Source organism: Copadichromis virginalis, linkage group LG3, assembly GCF_057382275.1.
Source record: "Copadichromis virginalis isolate Kocher_CV1m ecotype Utaka linkage group LG3, C_Virginalis_male_GT1.1, whole genome shotgun sequence".
Lineage (NCBI taxonomy): Eukaryota > Metazoa > Chordata > Actinopteri > Cichliformes > Cichlidae > Copadichromis > Copadichromis virginalis.
Window position 1 is genome coordinate 41,366,797 of NC_140620.1, and position 16,917 is coordinate 41,383,713.

Below are 16,917 nucleotides of genomic sequence, written 5' to 3' on the forward strand. Positions count from 1 at the left end.
GTGAAGTCAGACATTTGAACCAAAACAATCATTTTATTCTGATTCAACAGGCACAGCAAATTCACATCTGATCAACAAATCAACACATGTGCAAAAAGAGCATTAGTGAACAGTGCAGCAAAGGATAAAGAGGCTTTATATTGTGCTGCTGTGATTTAGCTAAAGCTTGGTGATCTTCACAGAAGACAAAGGAAAGCTCAGCCTAAAAGTTCCTGGAGACAAAGTGAACAAAGAAGGTCCTGATCTCTTTGGGGGAGATGGTCACAGTGAAATTGTCATCCCGCGTCCGCTGCTGTTTGTTGTCTGAAGGAGAGAGAAAGCAAAAATGGGTGAAGGGATTATTTTTGTTTTGTTTTTTTATAAAAACTGAATCAGTTCAGATATATTCTGTGTTTCTCACCGTTTTCCAAGTTATCTGCAGTTTTCCACTTCCACCTCTGCAGACTGGTGACATCCCAGGTCCCTGTCAGAGAACGCTCCTCCACACCCTTCACTTCGCCCATGCCTTGCAGAGCTTCCTGTTCACCGTTGTAAAAAAACAAAATAAACAAGAGTAAAAAAAAAAAAAATGAAAATCTCAACTTTTTTCATTTGTCAGTATTAAATTTTCTTTTTATCTGCACCTTTAAGTTTATGGTGACCGGCTTCGAAAGCTCGGGGTCCTCTCCCTCTTCGAAGAGATGCATAATTCTCAACAGGATCCGATCATAGTCTGGCTGCGAGTGCAAATCTTTACCTGGATGCAGGCCACACGGAAATTAAATCAAACAGTGGAAATCTGCAAAACGGTAATAAATACTAGCCCACAGTTTCTCACAGCTGACCTGACTGTATGTGGCTGAGGTGAACGCTGTGATTGGAGCAGTAGTTCCACCCGGGGACGCTGAGGCTGAGCAGGTGGAGGTTGGGCGGCAGAACAACCGAACGCAACAGAGAACCACGCTTGGGCTCCTTCACCTGCCAGGGCTTCTCTGAGTGTACAAGAGTTTGAGAAGTGGTGTGAAAGGTTGAAATTAAGCTGCTTGTATGGACATTTTACTGACGTGACAATGAAAACCACAGATGAGGATGATGACTCGCAGGGTTGTACTAGTGGCCCACCACTGCATGTGGTAAGCACTTACGAGGCTGGTCTATGGGCATGACGACAGGTCTGTGCTGCAGCTGCACTGCCTCCCTTTGGTACAGCTTTGAGGTGGCACTCACAGAGCCCAGCATCATCCACAGCGTGGGCCTCACAACAGAGCTGTCATTTAGAGTCAGGTTGTACCCGAGGTTCCACTGCAAGTTGTTCCAAAGCCGCCGATGGAGCATGACCTGGAGCAGAAGATGAGATGTTAGGTTGCCTTCTGGGTGAAGGGGCTGCACGGCCAGCTTGTTTGCGCGTCTTTTTGTTTTCTATACCTCCAGCTGTCCGTCAGTTTGGCTCGACACACCGTGAGCTCTGTCGCTGACGAGCACCAGCCTGCTGAGGTCATCCTCAATGTAAGCCGTGCGCACCATAGGGAAGTAGTTCTGCAAAACGTGACATATATAGGTTATTCGACATGTTGTGCTAGAATGTCTCAAGAAAGGCATTCCTGAAAACACCTACTCGTGCTAAAGTGTTGTTTGTGAATTTCCTGTATGTCCTCTTCATCATCTGATAGCCATTGTCGTCCGAGTACAGAGTCCTGTTGTTCTTCACTGAGGTGCTGGTCCTGAGTACGACCTCTGTGTTGAGGCTGAGTGGGCCCAGAGAGTAGGTCTGCTCCAGCCTGTGGCACGGCAGCTTGGTCCCAAAGCATTCTGGGACACGAGTGGTAATGGAGTAGGCGTAGTCTTTATCGCTCTCCTCTCTAGAACACGGAAGATTTCAAAATGTGAGCATGATCATAACAACTAGTGGTACTTTTAGCAGTAAGAGAAGAGCAAGATAACTCCCATAACAAAAAATATAACCTACGTAAATAGATGATAAACTACTCGTCACTGTTGCTCACCTGTAGAAGTACTGCCTGATCTCAGTGACAATCTTCCCTGGGATTATCTCCATTTCCACAGCCTTGTAGGCCCGCACAGCTGAACCATTAGCGCTGAAGATGTAGTTATCAGAAATTGGCCCTGCTTTTACGTCTCCATTGGCATCATATTCCCAGAAATCCTGTGTGATCATTACTCTCCTTTTCTCCTCACTGCCGTGTATGAAAAGAGTTGCAGAAATGTGTGAAAACAACTTCTGTTCATTGAAGTATGACAGCTGAACAAGAGTTATGAACTGATGGAGGCTTAAACCCTTACAGATAGGTGATGCTGTGCAGTAGATTGGTGTCCTGGTCGAACAAGAGTTCGTAACATTCGCTGAGAACAGGAAGTAGTCGCCTCCCTGCTTTCGCCCGGTCCTTCACGCTGCGTCTCTCGAACGAAGCGGCCTTAGCTTCAAAAGCCTTGGAATTCTCTGGGAATTTAATTAAGTATTTCCTGTACTGAAGGCCTCCAAGTTCCACTACGATGAAAAGGTCGTAGGTCGCATTGGAGTGTGCTGACCCCTGGATCTGAAAGAGAGAGGGGAAGAGTTGAGATTAATACATACAAATGCAGATAAAACTGCTCATTTAGGAAAAATTAATCACTTGACTCTTAGTTGGTCTGATATAATTAAAGAGGACTTGATGGCTGATGCTGCCAGCTTTAGCTATGCAGATGCTTCTATAGGTACTGATACACTCTGCTTTAGCATTGTTTACTATCAACATACGGTACTGTGCAAAAGTGTTGAGTGACTCCTCAAAGAGATATTAGCAGAAAACTTGGCACATCTCAACCTGATATCTTAAAGAATGTGAGGAAACTAATAAATGCAGGACAAAGGCCTTAAAAGCTTTCAGCAAGATGAAGAGTATCTGGAAATTACATCCTTAAGAAATATGCAAAAACCCCAGTAAAGACCTTTTAGAGCACCCGAGAGATGCATCAGGACCAGTATGTACTCCATCTATTGTAAAAGTGATGATACCCCCCATCATATACTGCATTTTCATGCATGTTTGCACATTTCTGTAAATCTCTGCACATATTTCCCATTCACCTATCAACATATAAAGAAACCATCAAAACAACAGTACCTGCGCAGGGACGGGCTGTCCATCATCATCAAACACGGCAGCGCTCGGCTGCGTCACGGTTACATTGACGATTGTGGTGATGTTCCACGCCAAAGGGTTATAAACGATGACATGCTGCTCCAAAGCCTGATCAACATCTGCTACAGAGCAAATCGATGAGCAGTTTACTTCCTTTTCGACTTTTACATGCGAAGACATGCACTGGCTAAAGTGCTCTGTTTAGCTCAGTTAATTACTATAAAAACTTTTTCTTTTTTTTAAAGTGGAAGCACTGCAGAAATATCAGATTATTGAAACCTTTTGTAGGGTAGTGCTCGCCAAGGGTGCTGGGACTCATGAGGTTGTGGGGCAACAGAAAGAGAGCAGCTAGGAGCTCCTCTGCTCCCATCATGGCCTGCAGGAGATGCTGCTGGTACATGTCAGCCACTTTGGGAGACTCCGTGCCAGTGATGCCATCGTGATGCTGCACCTGGAATACCAAACCACTCCAAACTGAATGTTCAAACTTAATTACAGAGAAGTATTTAGCATGATGATTGCTTTGCCTTCTAATCCGTATATATTTATTGGACCTTCAAAGTCTAGCAGTATTTGTTATTTCACTATTTTTCAGGAGTACCTCGGAAACAGCCCAGCGCAGCGCTCCGAGTTTGTCCAGGGCCCAGTCCTTGGCCACAGGTCCATCTGGGAAACTGATTCGGTAGCGGGCGAAGAGGGTCTCTGCTGCGTACAGCTTTGAGCTGGCATGTCGCGCCACGCCTTTCAGGACGTTTCTGGAGGCGTAAAACCCCGTCCACGCCTGGTAGGGCTCTAAAAAGTGCGACACATTTCCAATTTACATGAAGTTTGTACGAGACAGCGTGTCGTGTTTTCAAATACACAGTACTTTATGTGAAGAGGACCTCTTCACCGTTTCGTGTTAGGATATCGATTTGTTACCAGTTGAATATGGCAGGAAGTCTTCACTCCCACGCACCTCCCAGGTTAGATTTGATTGGTAGATGGCTTGGAAGTATTCACTCAGAGTGGCGTACTGGACTGTTACCCCAAACTCTTTGCTGTTCTGGTTGATGTACTTCATCAGAGGGTCCATGTTGTTAAACTGTACTGATGAGTTGTAGAACTGCTTGTCACAGCCCTAAAACGGGACGATCGCACATGTGAGTAGGCTGTTTCACAAAACTAACTCCTACATTTTGTCCCGAACCTTAGATACGTTTACCATAGACTGTATATAAAAGATGGACACTTCCACAGTAGAGTCCCACTTTGAAACTTCGTTTTGAAGTTTCCCATTTTTTCTTTGTAACAGATCATATTTGGAAAAGAGAGTGAAGTGGTAAGTCATCAGCTAACAATATCTAGCTTGATTAGGGTCATAGTCTCTCTGAACAAATAAAAGATTGCTTCTTTTATGGTTTATTGGTGCCGTTACCCACACCAAGCAACATTATTTGTCAGATAACATCTTTAAAAACAAGAAAAGAAGTTCTTTAGTTTTGTATTGCAAGCTTTAAATATGCTTCTAACCCAAAGTTTAACATTTCTACAAAGAGGTTCTCACTTTTTGGAGCTTGCCTTTTTTGGGGGCTTTAGACGAACTGCATTTCATCCCTTAAGATTGTTACTTGGATTTGATACAAGATGGATGGATGGGCGGGTGGATGATTTACAGTTCTTTTTGACTTACCCATGGCCAAAGCACATGATGAGTTCTAAACCACGCTGCTCTCTGCTTGATGTTCTCCACCATAGTCTTGGCGTAAGCATGGACTGTCTCCTTGGTCACAGGTAGGCTCATGTTGGGGTAAATTCCATCTTTAGGTGGGTCCGGAAACAAGGCAACTCCATTCCAATAGAAACCAGACCTGAGACATAAGAGGAAGAACAAGAATAGTTATTAAAGATATACCGTATTAATGACGACCACAAATGTAACATAAGGCACCAGAGAAGCTAAAAATGAAGCACCGGTTGGAGAATGGCAGGTAGGATGGAGTGCAATAGCTGAACTGGTCCATGGTGTGAGTGAAGATCTCTTGCTGTGATTTCAAAGAGGGAGAGCCTCGCCATACAAACTGCAGTTTCTGTGTTGGAAAACATAAAACTAGATTAGCTATAAATATTTGGAGCACAGATTGAGACGACCATGTGACTGTTGTTTTTATGCTGCGCTACCTTGTTTTTCTGCATGGTATCCTTAAGGTCATAGTCAATGCGAGAGATGAGATGTGCATTGAATCCAGCCAGGGCAAACAGTACAGGGGTGGTGGCAGAGGCTCCGAAAGGATCCACATGCCATGAGAACTGAGGACGCACCCCAAACGTCTCATACAGGAAGCCGTGACCCTCTGAAACAGCAGGGAGGTTCTCAGTTACTGTGGATTTTTCCTTCCCGCTGTCACCAAGCGCTTACTTATATGCTGTCACTTGATCATTGGGGTTTTCTCACTATTACTCTAGGGTTGTTACCTTACAATATAAGGCACCTTGAGGTGACTGTTGTTGTGACTGTGGTGTTATATAAATAAATAAAACTAAACTGTGCACACCCCTGTTAAAATCTCAGGTTTTTGTGATGGTTTATTGTGGTCTTATTTTTATTTTAACAACAGAAACCTGATATTTTAACAGGAATTGTTCACATCTTTAGAACCACTGTATGTTATTGCTGCAGCTGTGGACTGAAGGAGCAGGAAGTGTGTGGCGTTACCCATCATCTGCAAGATGTCATCGTCCAGGTCAGTTACAGCCTCATCGTGCATCACTTGACCTCCGATGATGAACTCAAGACGACCTTCTTTGATAAGCTGTCGTACCTGGAGAGAAAGAGAGAGGAGTTTGCACAAAAACCACAGCAGGGTTAATCTAAGATGTTTAATTTCTGGGGCGTTATCGTGTACCCTCCATAGTCACGTAGCCGTGAATATATATCCTCACCTGTTTCTTTTGTGTGACCGAGGCCACGGTGTCCCACCAGAGACGGAAAAACTCCTGCTCCACAGCGATGAACCTGCGCTCTTTAACCTTTGACAGCTCCTCAGTCACACTGCTGTACACATTAGCTGCATAGGCGTGCATACTCTCCTGCACTCACATTTATAAACACATTTACCCAGATTAAAGCCCAATCTGCGCGTTATATGCATCTCAACTTTTTAGCCGGGTTAAAGACACCTACCTGGATAGTGTACACCCAGCCAACATCCATGTGACTGTGAGGGATCACAAACGTCTGAATCGGCTCTTCTTGCCCTGCCACTCCATGCGAGAACCAGCAGCAAACAGCAAACACGACAGCCGTTACAAATCCCATCTTTGAATCCCATACGAGAGAAGAGGGCTTAGATAACTTGGCTGACTTCCTTATTATTGTTGTGCTACGGCATGTGACTGTGACGACGGAAGCCCAGACAGGCCAAACCGCCGACTTGTCGTGTCGCCTTTTTTTTAAAGGCACCAGTGACCTTTTCACCGGAAGCAGTCAGTGTAAACAGTGCGCACATTTGGAGGTGAGAGCGATATTTTTCTACCCAGCAGAGAAAATGTCTAAAAACACGAAAATAATGTTGGTGTTTGGAGGGTTTGTGACGGCCGTTGCTGCTGCGTTTTACCCCATATTTTTTTACCCCCTCACACACAAAGACGAGTACAGTAAGTTGTCTTTCTTTGCTTTCATTTAGTTACACAATTAGTTTAGAAAGCCTGGCCTAATGTCGTTTACAATTCTCCTTAGTTACGGCTGAGCTAAATGTCATTTTACTCCACAAATGATAAGCAGTCCGTGTAGGTTTGTTTAGCTTAGCTAGCATAAAGAGTGCCATTGAGGTAACTCATGTAATCTAACACATACATTCAGTTAGAGCGCCCGTTAAGAGTCAAAGGTGATTATGAACATTATTTGACTTGAATAAATCCAGCTACTACATTAATACTTCCCTGTTTTAAAGGAAGTTATGTCAGCTAAGACAAATATAGTCCTTATCAGGTACATGGAGAGCTGTCGTCCTGACATACATGGGACATGAAGACAGTAAAGACTGGTAATAACCAGCTGTAGTGTTTAAAAAAACAAAGGAAATTGTTTATATCAGTGACTTTAGCTGCAAGTTGTTGTTGTTTTTGTTTTTTTTTTTTTTTTTTAACAGATTTACCCAAATTGCTCTGTTATTCTGTCCTTGCTAGGAGAAGTCCAAAAGGTGAACCGGGCAGGGATCAACCAGGCAGATGTGCAGCCTGCGGGTAAGTGTGAGCTGTTATCAGCTCGTTTGTACAGCTTGCATACTGTACATACAAATTCATGAATTACAACATATATCTTAAGAGTAAAGGGGATCGCTATTGTTATATTTTCTCTCTAGTACAGTACTGTGCAACGGTCTTAAAACACTCCTCATTTCTTTATATTTTGCAACGAAAATGGGAAACGGCTTCAGTAAGTTATTGTGCAAACATACATGGAATTACAGTATATAAAGGCAAAAACAGAGTTTGTACAATCCTAATGAGTTTGAAAGTCACTATTTGGTATGACCACCTTTATTCTTCATCACAGCCTGAACACTCTTACGCAATTCAATTTTATTTATATAGCGCTAAATCACAACAGCAGTTGCCTCAAGTTAGCTTTCTTGTCGTTTCTTTAAGTAGTCTTCAAGAATAGTTCTCCAGGCTTCTTGAAGGACATTTAAAGCTCTTCTTTGGATGTTTCTGCCTTTTGTTCTGTTGTCTGTTAAGATGATCTCACACTGCTTCAACGATGTTGAGGTCCAGCATCTGGAGAGGCCAATCCATGACTGATAGACTGATTATTATTAATGAGAGCTCTCTGTCTCTGTGTCTCTTTTTTTGTCTGAAGGTATGAAGATATGGTCTGATCCATTCAAGGCTGCAAGCAAATGATGACCACAGTGACCCCTTCACTGAGACGCTGCTGCAGACTCTGAGTACAGAGTGTCTTTTTGATATGTGCTTGGTGTGTGTGTGTGTGTGTGTGTGAGTGAATGACTGTTGAGTGTTAAGTTACCTGTTAAATAAACTATAATCAACTACTTAAGAACCCAAACGTGGATATCTTTTTATTATATTGTGTTTAGATGGAGGACGGCTAGCTACACAGAAGCACAGATACAAAACAATGGCTGTTTTGTTTTTACCCTAAATTCAACCTAGAGCCACCTGCTGGTCTCCTGTTGCCCACATGAGGGCGCACCACTCCTGTGTGTTCCCGCTAAAGGCAGTGGACTGTGTAATGTCTTGTTTGTGCATCTGAGATATTTTGGAAAAACCATTGTATTTCCAAAAAAGCTTTGCTCTGGTATGCAGCCTGTAGGAAATTATAATAAAATGCAGTGGTTTGTTTACCCATCTCATTCACAGGAATCCCTTTTGACATTTTATTTTGATTTAGTTGATGTGAGAGTCATTAAATCGGTTCAGCAGATGAGGGACAATGTCCAGAAATGTGCGGTATCATCTTCCAAAATGGAAACAGTAGAGACAGAGTTATTCCAGGACACATCGCTGTATTATCATTTCCCTGTCACGCAGGCGGGGTTTAACTGTTGCTGTTTAAATGACATGTGACCGGCTATGTTTTGCCCATAGGCTGAAAGGACGGGGCACGGCTCCACCATCCTCTTGTTCAAATCCTACTCGATGTGATCCAGACTGGCTTTACGAGTCCACGGGTGCTGTAAAAGCAGAGAATTCCAAAACTGCCATTTTTTTCCCCCTCCTGTACTTTTGTGGTTTCCTGACATTGACCAGCTTCCCCCTTTCAGAGTTTGGTCCATCAAAGTCCTTCTGGAAGAAAGATAGATTAAGAAAGAACTAAAGCATGTGTTTATGGTCCTTCAGAGATGGGGCATATTTAAAGTTGCCCTTAAATCTTTCACAGTCCTCGATGTAGCCTGTACTTTCGAGCTTTTAGGGCCATTCGCGAGGCCCGCTGCCAGCAAAACTGACAGCGCAGGCCAGCAACGGCCACTCTCCTTCACAACCCCCAAATCAACAAGCCCCATTGTTTATGAGAGGTTGTTATTGTTGGGCTGCATTCAGAAACAAGAGAAAACTCAAGAGCCCGGCTGTGCAGAGGCGTCCAAAGTAAAGAGAGCGAAAGGAGTGAGGGGGTGGTTAAGGAAAAACGAAAAGCAGAAATTCCTCTCATTCCCCACTGGTGTTTTCCAGATTCCTCAAGCGACAGCTCCTCGGCTGTGCGAGTGAAGTAAGCAGGCAGAGGGGGAAATTGAAGCAAACGGCGAGAGGAAGAGAACCACATTCTTGAGGGGACGCGTCACCTACACGCAGGATAGAAAGACACTCGATCTCTGTTTCTCGCCTGGCAGTGTGTAACAGGTTGTGCAGCATGTACCAGGCTTTTATGGCTGCTTGTTGTGGAGTCCTCTTTATGCTGCCCTTATCCCATGATAGACACCCTTCTCTATAAAACGTTCAGCAGGGTCACAGCGCACTATAAACCAACATGAACTCAACAATGTCGCCTCTGCAGTGCTTTTACTATCCCGCTATTAACCCATCACACAAATCTCTCTCAGCTATTGAGGGGGTTTAGGAAAGTGGTGGCACGCCGTCGGCCGCTCTGAGCACTTTGTTAAGCCCGAGTTTGAGAGCGGCCGATAATTGGCAAAGGTTTCTAACTAATTGCCATGGGAACAAGGGTCGACAGACAGGTCAAGGGGTTGCAGCGGCAGCAGCAGTGTTCGGGAAAGGGTGGAGAAGTATGTAAAATACGAGCAGCGAACACCTCGTACTATATCGAGTGTGGAAAACCGGAGCGAGAACATCAGAAAGCTCTCAGAGCGTTGCGCTGGCACATATGACGACACAACTGTGGTATTTGTTTCTCTTTCAGGAAGTGTGACATTTTGGGAAGATGACTCCTGTTAAATGTTTCGCAGTTTATGCAGTACACGAGTAAACAAAGACGCTTACAACTCAGTCGAACCTCCTTGCAACTAGGAAAAATCGGTGGTTGCACAGTGATTGCTTGAATTTGTTCAGGTTCGGCAAATTGCAAATAGCTGCAGCACCCAACTGACTGTCCAAAGGTTGAGCACGCAACTGCCTCAACCTCTGGATGACCATTTTTGGAAGAGGTTAACTGGTGGGAGGCAACCTGTCTCCAAACAATTGGAGTCCAAGTTGGACTGACTGTTATCACTCTCAGACAGACTGGTAAATGATTGCCAGTAATTGCTTTTTAATTCATAAATTAGATTGCCAACACATTGCGATCAGTCTGAGTTTGTCTGCAACTTGACTTGATTAGTTAGCAACGTAGCTAACTTTCCATATGTTGGTAATGGTAATGGTGCATATAGATCAGTTGAGCAGTTACTAAATTTCACCAAAGATGATGCCAAATGTGAAAGGACAAGAATCTCCTTGTCAGATTATCACTTAAAAATAAATGTATCACACACTGGTACAAAAATACCCCCACAGTTAGCTTTATCGCAAAAAATTAACAGCATCTACATTTCACATCTCGCATATGCCGCTAAGCCTCGTAAAACAATGTACCCGAGTGCTGTCCGCATTCTTGGGTCAGCAGGCGCACGGCTGTGGAAACAGTAAGTCTGAAGCAACGTCTAGGACAAAAGACGCAGGCCCGGCCCACAGCAGGCCGGCAGAGCAAACTGTCCCATGGACACCAAGACCTGTGAGCTAGTGTTACGTTTATTGCATGCAGGAGTGTATATGTATGTGTGTGCATGCATCTTTCAAGAAAGAAAGCGAAGAAGTTCAGCTAAGAGGAACCCAGAATCCCCCCGAGACTAAACTGTGGTTGTGGAACTTACTGGAACTCCAAACATCTTGTGTGTGCTTTTGTATTATGTTCTTTTTTGCCCCAAGCAGGACCACAAATCGATAATTATGGTTTGTTTTAGGTTGCATCCCCTTTGCCCAGTCGTGAAGGCATTGCAGTTCATTGCTGCGGTGTGTCAGTTCTTAGTTAAAAGGGGACGGTGGGGTTGTGCGCAGAGAGCCAATGGTAAAATAGAGATGATGCAAAGATGCATTGTCTTTGCATCATGTGTGCTTCTTGTTTCCTGCTGCAATCTTACAGGAACTGGTTATAAACAGACTGCATGGCCGTTTGGCCACCCAGCAGTGCACGTGTGAAAACATGTTCTGTGGTTTTTGCCACTTGCAGTCTGTTATTAGCCGAACTCATTACAAACATTCATGTAGTAATTAGTAACAGTTACATTTTGTGGCATGGTAATTTTCACATTATTCAGAGTAGTCATTAGCACAATTCATGCTTTCAACTTAAATGCACTTCAGTCATCCTGAGCTTTTTTTTTAAACATAGTTTTAGCCATGTTTAAAAACAGTGTGCGCCTCCAACCTGACCCCTCCTTAGAAAGACACCATTTTTAACTTCAATATATTTAATGAAGCCATGCGCAATTTAATCTTTGTATCAGTGACAGGCCTGAAAAGTACATAAGGGTTGGTGGAAATCTGGTGCTTTTGATTTGTCTTATTGTTTCCAGCAAGTTTTTGAGGCCTCGTAACGTACATGAGTGTTGAGGCATGACATTTTCAGAGCTCACAGTTTCTCAGCTCTGCTACAAACTGCAACCAAATCAATTTTACATCCACTTTAACTGTCACAGTCCAAAGCAAGAAATCTTGTTGTTTTTTTTTCAGAACTTTTTTTTGTTTTTCTGTAATCAGCAAGAAGGTCGTAGGTTTGAATCCACTATCTTCACGTGTAATTTCTATGTGGAGTTTGCATATTTTCCCTGTGTTTGTGTGGGTTTTCTCCGGGTACTCCAGCTTCCTCTCACAGTACACTTAGTAGGGTTAGGTTAATTTGTGATTTTAAATTGCCAAAAGGTGTGAATGTGTTGTGTGTTAGTCCTGCAACAGACTGGTGACCTCTCCAGGGTGTACCCCGCTTCTCCGCCCATTGTATAAGTGGAAGAAACTGGCTCGATGGATGGATGGACCAGCTTTGAGCATCAGTATCATTGGATGAATAACAGTTTCAATGGCAAAACTGCACTAATTCAATATCTGGGATGATCTCTTATCCAATAATTCACCAATGACGACTTCAAAAAGTATTTTGGAGCAAAGCTTCGAGGGTACCTTTCACCATGTGGGGATAGCTAACTTGTCTAAACAATGCTCCCTAGAGTATGAATCTGCATAAACCTGTGATCCATCCACCCATTTATTTTCTTAACTGTTTATGAGATTTAGGGTTCACAAAGAATTTGCAAACATAAACTGACATTACTGTGAATTATATTCATGCCACTTTTATACCACATGTTACATTAAACAAGCTCAAGAAGATGGTAATATGGTGGTAATAAAGGCTGCTTTACTGCTGTAATTTAATGTTCAGTTCAGTTCTTTTTTATTTCAAACATATACATTCACCAACGTTTCATAAAACCATTCCATGCAGTTGTTTGAAAAGGAGTAGGCAGAAGTATATACTTATTTAGCCCTACCCCCTCAGGTTTACATCCTCATCATCTAAATTTAAACAACAAAAACGTATACAACGCCTTCAACTTAGAACATAACATCACAAAAAAAATTTTTTCTCATAATGTAACATGGTCAGCAGCGATACTCAGGGAGGCCGCGTTGTTTAAACGCTCAGTTGGCACTAAGAGGTCTAAAGTGTGCCAAGAAAATATCCCCCACACCATCGCGCTACCAGCAGCCTGAACTGTTGATACAAGGCAGCATGGATCCAAGTTTTCATGTTGTTTATCCCAAAGTCTGACTCTACCATCTGAATGTTGCAGCAGAAATCGAGACTCATCTGACCAGGCAACGTTTTTCCAGTCTTCTATTGTCCAGTGTTAATGATCTGAGCTGACAGGACTCGCACCCAGTGTGGTCCTCTGCTGCTGTAGCTCATCTGCTTCAAGGTTCAATGTGCTGTGCGTTCAGAGATGCTCTTCTGCAGACCTTGATTGCAATGAGTGGCTATTTTGCTACTGTTGCCTTCCTATTCCTAGTCTGTCCATCCTCCTTTAATCAGCATTTTAACTGCCACGCACTGGATATTTCTCTTTTTCACACCATTCTGTGTAAACATGTACATGTGGGAAAATCCCTGCAGATCAGCAGTTTCTGAAATACTTACACTAACAACCATGCTACGTTTAAATTCACTTAAATTATGCTTCTTCCTCATTCTGATGTTCAGTTTGAACTTCAGCAGGTTTTCATGACCGTGTCTCCCTGCCTGCCCTGAGTTCCTGCCATGTGATTGGCTGATTAGATAGTTGCATAAACAAGCAGTTGAACAGATGTCCTTAATAAAGTGACTGTGAATGTACGTTTTTCTTTTATTGGCTAATATCCCCTGTTGCAAGTGTATGCAAGTCCAGTCGTATACAATTAGCTGATGTTTTGCTTGTTCTTGGATGTGTAAAACTGTAAAAATGACAAAACACGAAAGCCTGCAAAGATTGCTAACTTACTGTGGGTCTCCGGGGGTTAAAGAAACACCAGTTGAACTTCATAATCCTCATAGTTTAACTCATTTGGGTCTTCTTTCTTCATGGCTATTCAGACAGGCAGTGAATGTGATTGAGCAACACCTCTGAAATGAGGTAAGTAGGAAATTCTCAAATGCGGCTCAAAGAGTGCCAAAAGCCCGCCGCTTTGGCTCCTGTTAACATATGGATCAGTGGAGGAAATGTTTAAGCAATTAATTATACGTTTAAGGTTGGAAAAAATACGCAAATTTCTTTTATAACATCTTTTTTTTGCAGAGGAGAGGAAAATTTTTGTTATGGACAGACCTCATCATCGCAGGCCATCTTTTCCTCTTTTGTAGCCCCATGTTCCCTCTGTTGATGTGGAAGCAAAACGCTGAAAACCACAATTACATTTAAATCAGTCAAACTGTCTGATTAACAGAAAACCGCACACACGCACACACCGCTTGAAACGTTACTGTCACCCATCCTAAACACACACCATTACGGCATCGCAGTCTGAGCCCGTGTGAGGCTCGGCCGTCAATCAAGGCATATAGCAGGTTTCCGTCTTTGAGTCCCAAATATGATATTCAGTATTTCTTATGCAGTAAAGCAGCGGGGCCACTGTTGACTTAGGCAAGGTTACTGACAAAGAGGGTCAGAGCTGTGAGCAATCATGCTGTTCTTCCAAGCCTCTCGGAAAGGTTTGGAAAAGAGAAAAGAGGGAGGGTGATTTATTAGGAACCTCAATATTTGACACACTCATTTGTGAAAATAAGTCTGCAGCCTATCAAAGCCATCGCTTACATTAAAAAACCCATGGAAAGCTCTTTTGAAACTACTTTTGTTGTTTTTTTTAACTGGGCAGGCCGGTTTTCATTCATATTTCCTGGCACGGCACTTTACTCCCTCTCCATCTGAGGGACTATATCAAAATAAACAGCTTAACCCCGAGACGGCATTTAAAAATTATATTGTGAACAATACAGAAGGTATGCCGTTTCCCAGAGCCCGCTTAACAGCATGTAATGCAATAAAGCTCGATTAAAAATGTGTAATATTATGATCTAATATAACCACTGAGTCTTTAGTTGGAGATGCCGTGCAACGGGACCGAGTGATTCATAGTGCTGAAAATATTCACAATACCCTCTTATTTTTTCTTAATATTCAGCTACAGGAACTGGGTCTTATTATTAGTGGTTTACACACAATGTTAATTAATTCAAGGAGTCAAACTTCTATGCATACAAGTCACTGTATTAAAGTGAATTAAATCGTTTTAATGGATATTAAATAACCGCAGGGGCGTGCGGTGAGTCATATTTGGAGTGTATTTTCATTTTAGTGTAAATGGCGTGTGGGTGAGCAGACAAGATCCTGCCCCTGTGCTCCCCGTGGGTTTTTATTAGGGCCTTGTGGATGACAACAGAATATATGACTTGGCTTCGTATGGGAATTCTGGGAAAGTCATGGAATTTTGGACGTCTTGACGGAACACAGGCACACAGGTCTTGGCCCATTCCCTTGTGGAGATGGAGGAAAGAGGAGGAATCCTTCTGCAGTGTGCGTTTGCGTCCTTGTGCACATATACGGTGGCCCTGAAGGAGATCCTTATGGAGCTGACCCAGAATAATGACAGGTTTACAGCACAGCACCAAGCAGCAGGCCCACATGTGGCTGATATCAAAGAAAGAGCAGGAACGCGCTGACGCAACCAAGTCGATCATCCCGATGATGATTAGAAAGGCCGGTGATCTGTATTACTGCCCAGGTACAGGATCTACTCTGTCTGTTTAATGCATTTATCTTCCTTTAGTCACAAAAATCTGCAAGCCTCGTAAAAAGACAATCTTCCATCTCTAAGGATTCACACAGTCTCTTAAATTTTGGAACAACCATGATTTAGATTTTTAACTACTTCAGTTTTCCAAGTCAAGTCACATTTTATTTATATGGTGCATTTTAAGTGGTTTACAGGGACACTCATTTGTAAAGCCAGGTCACCAAGAACCCAATTACAAATATGGGACTCACATAAAGAGACAACATAATACAAATAACATTTGAAAAGATATAAAAATAAAAGCACAACTGAAGTCTAATAATGATTAGACAACAGTCAAACCACGAGGGACCTCAGGCTTAACTCTTTACCTCTTGAAAGCCTACTAGGAATAACTCTTGAATCTCTGTTCTGACACGAGTGGTTTCTGTCATATTTCAGTCCTGCTGTCAGAACAAAGTCGATGTGTTTGCATCACTAGTTAATGAGAGTGGTCTCTGCCTATGCAGCTACACTTGGAAACACCTAGAAAATAGTCTTATGCTTGTCAACCAACATCTTTATTGATAGATACCGAAGTGTCAAAACTGTGTACATCGCTGAATGCAGTTAGGCCCTTGTTTTAAAGTCGTCAATCCACCGAGTGCGTGTCCTAATTTGTGCCCAGTTGTCATTCTGGCACGCCATGAAATAAATTTCTAAATGTCATTGTTGCACATTCTGCCATGTGGTGACACGGAAACTTCTGTAGCACCTCCGTTTGTATCTTTCACTTGACAACTAAAAATAAAGTGTGACTTTAAGTTTCACATCTGTGCTTGTAGGGTTTTAGACCTGAAAGTTCATTTGAGAAGTCAAACTGAAGTCACAAAACTAAGGACGTTTCAGCTGAGTGCTGTGAAAGTCCTTCTGTTGTCCTTAAAGCCCAAAGGCCGGAGACTATGTCTTGTATTAATATGTGTTTTCCAGGAACTCCATGCCTTAAGAACCAGCATAGTTTTTTGTCAGGTTTAGAGAGTTGTTTGTTACGTATTGGTCGCAGTATGATTCTGTGTTATTGGTAAGATATCGTGCATTATAATCATGATGGGCAGAATCTGTGGGCTGCATCTGCGAATACTCTCCGGCTGTCTCGTCGTAGCCCCTCCCGGAGCCACTGATGTCATCAGTTTCCAGCAAATTTGCGGCGTGTGCTGGCGGTTTGGCATCGGCGTCTTCAGCAGAAAAGCATTTAACAGCGTTCAGATTCTGCAGCGCTACGGCTTTTCTAGAAAAGGGGAAGATGAGACTCATCTCGGACCCGTCTTTAATTGCGGTGACTTAATGTGAACGTATCTGTCGGGACTTGAAAGCCTTGAGACTCGACTTGAGTGTTGCCGTTGCAAGAGCTGCAGCTTGAATGATTTTGTCATCGGGGATTCGCGATGTAAAAGCAGAAAGATTATTGCTGGGCTTGACGCTCGTCTCAAACTCTTCATGAGTAACTTTAGCTTCGGCTCGTCCCAAATCGTTTTTAAATTGAATATGACTTGTTCTTGGC

At 43.0% G+C, this 16,917-nt stretch overlaps 2 protein-coding genes across 3 annotated transcripts; one reads left to right on the top strand and one right to left on the bottom strand.

The window, feature by feature from the left end:
• Window positions 1-19: 19 nt before the first annotated feature.
• man2b2 (mannosidase, alpha, class 2B, member 2) lies at window positions 20-6,426 on the bottom strand. 2 transcript variants are annotated; one of them, XM_085451163.1, is made up of 19 exons: window positions 6,286-6,426; window positions 6,045-6,191; window positions 5,818-5,923; window positions 5,283-5,455; window positions 5,076-5,191; window positions 4,795-4,972; window positions 4,044-4,242; window positions 3,724-3,914; window positions 3,402-3,573; window positions 3,105-3,241; window positions 2,281-2,534; window positions 1,983-2,174; window positions 1,595-1,838; window positions 1,405-1,515; window positions 1,125-1,317; window positions 825-971; window positions 624-736; window positions 401-518; window positions 20-303 (listed from the first exon to the last, which is right to left on the bottom strand). In XM_085451163.1, exons 1-19 carry the CDS (start codon window positions 6,418-6,420, stop codon window positions 203-205), a joined length of 3,027 nt encoding a protein of 1,008 aa, XP_085307289.1. In that variant the 5' UTR covers window positions 6,421-6,426; the 3' UTR covers window positions 20-202. The 2 variants fall into 2 exon arrangements, with proteins under 2 accessions (XP_085307289.1, XP_085307288.1); XM_085451162.1 differs by having other exon boundaries at window positions 3,105-3,244.
• Window positions 6,427-6,649: 223 nt separating this feature from the next.
• Window positions 6,650-8,486, top strand: smim20 (small integral membrane protein 20). The gene is made up of 4 exons (XM_085451165.1): window positions 6,650-6,758; window positions 7,290-7,346; window positions 7,963-8,050; window positions 8,201-8,486. Exons 1-3 carry the CDS (start codon window positions 6,650-6,652, stop codon window positions 8,004-8,006), a joined length of 210 nt encoding a protein of 69 aa, XP_085307291.1. The 3' UTR covers window positions 8,007-8,050; window positions 8,201-8,486.
• Window positions 8,487-16,917: the final 8,431 nt, after the last annotated feature.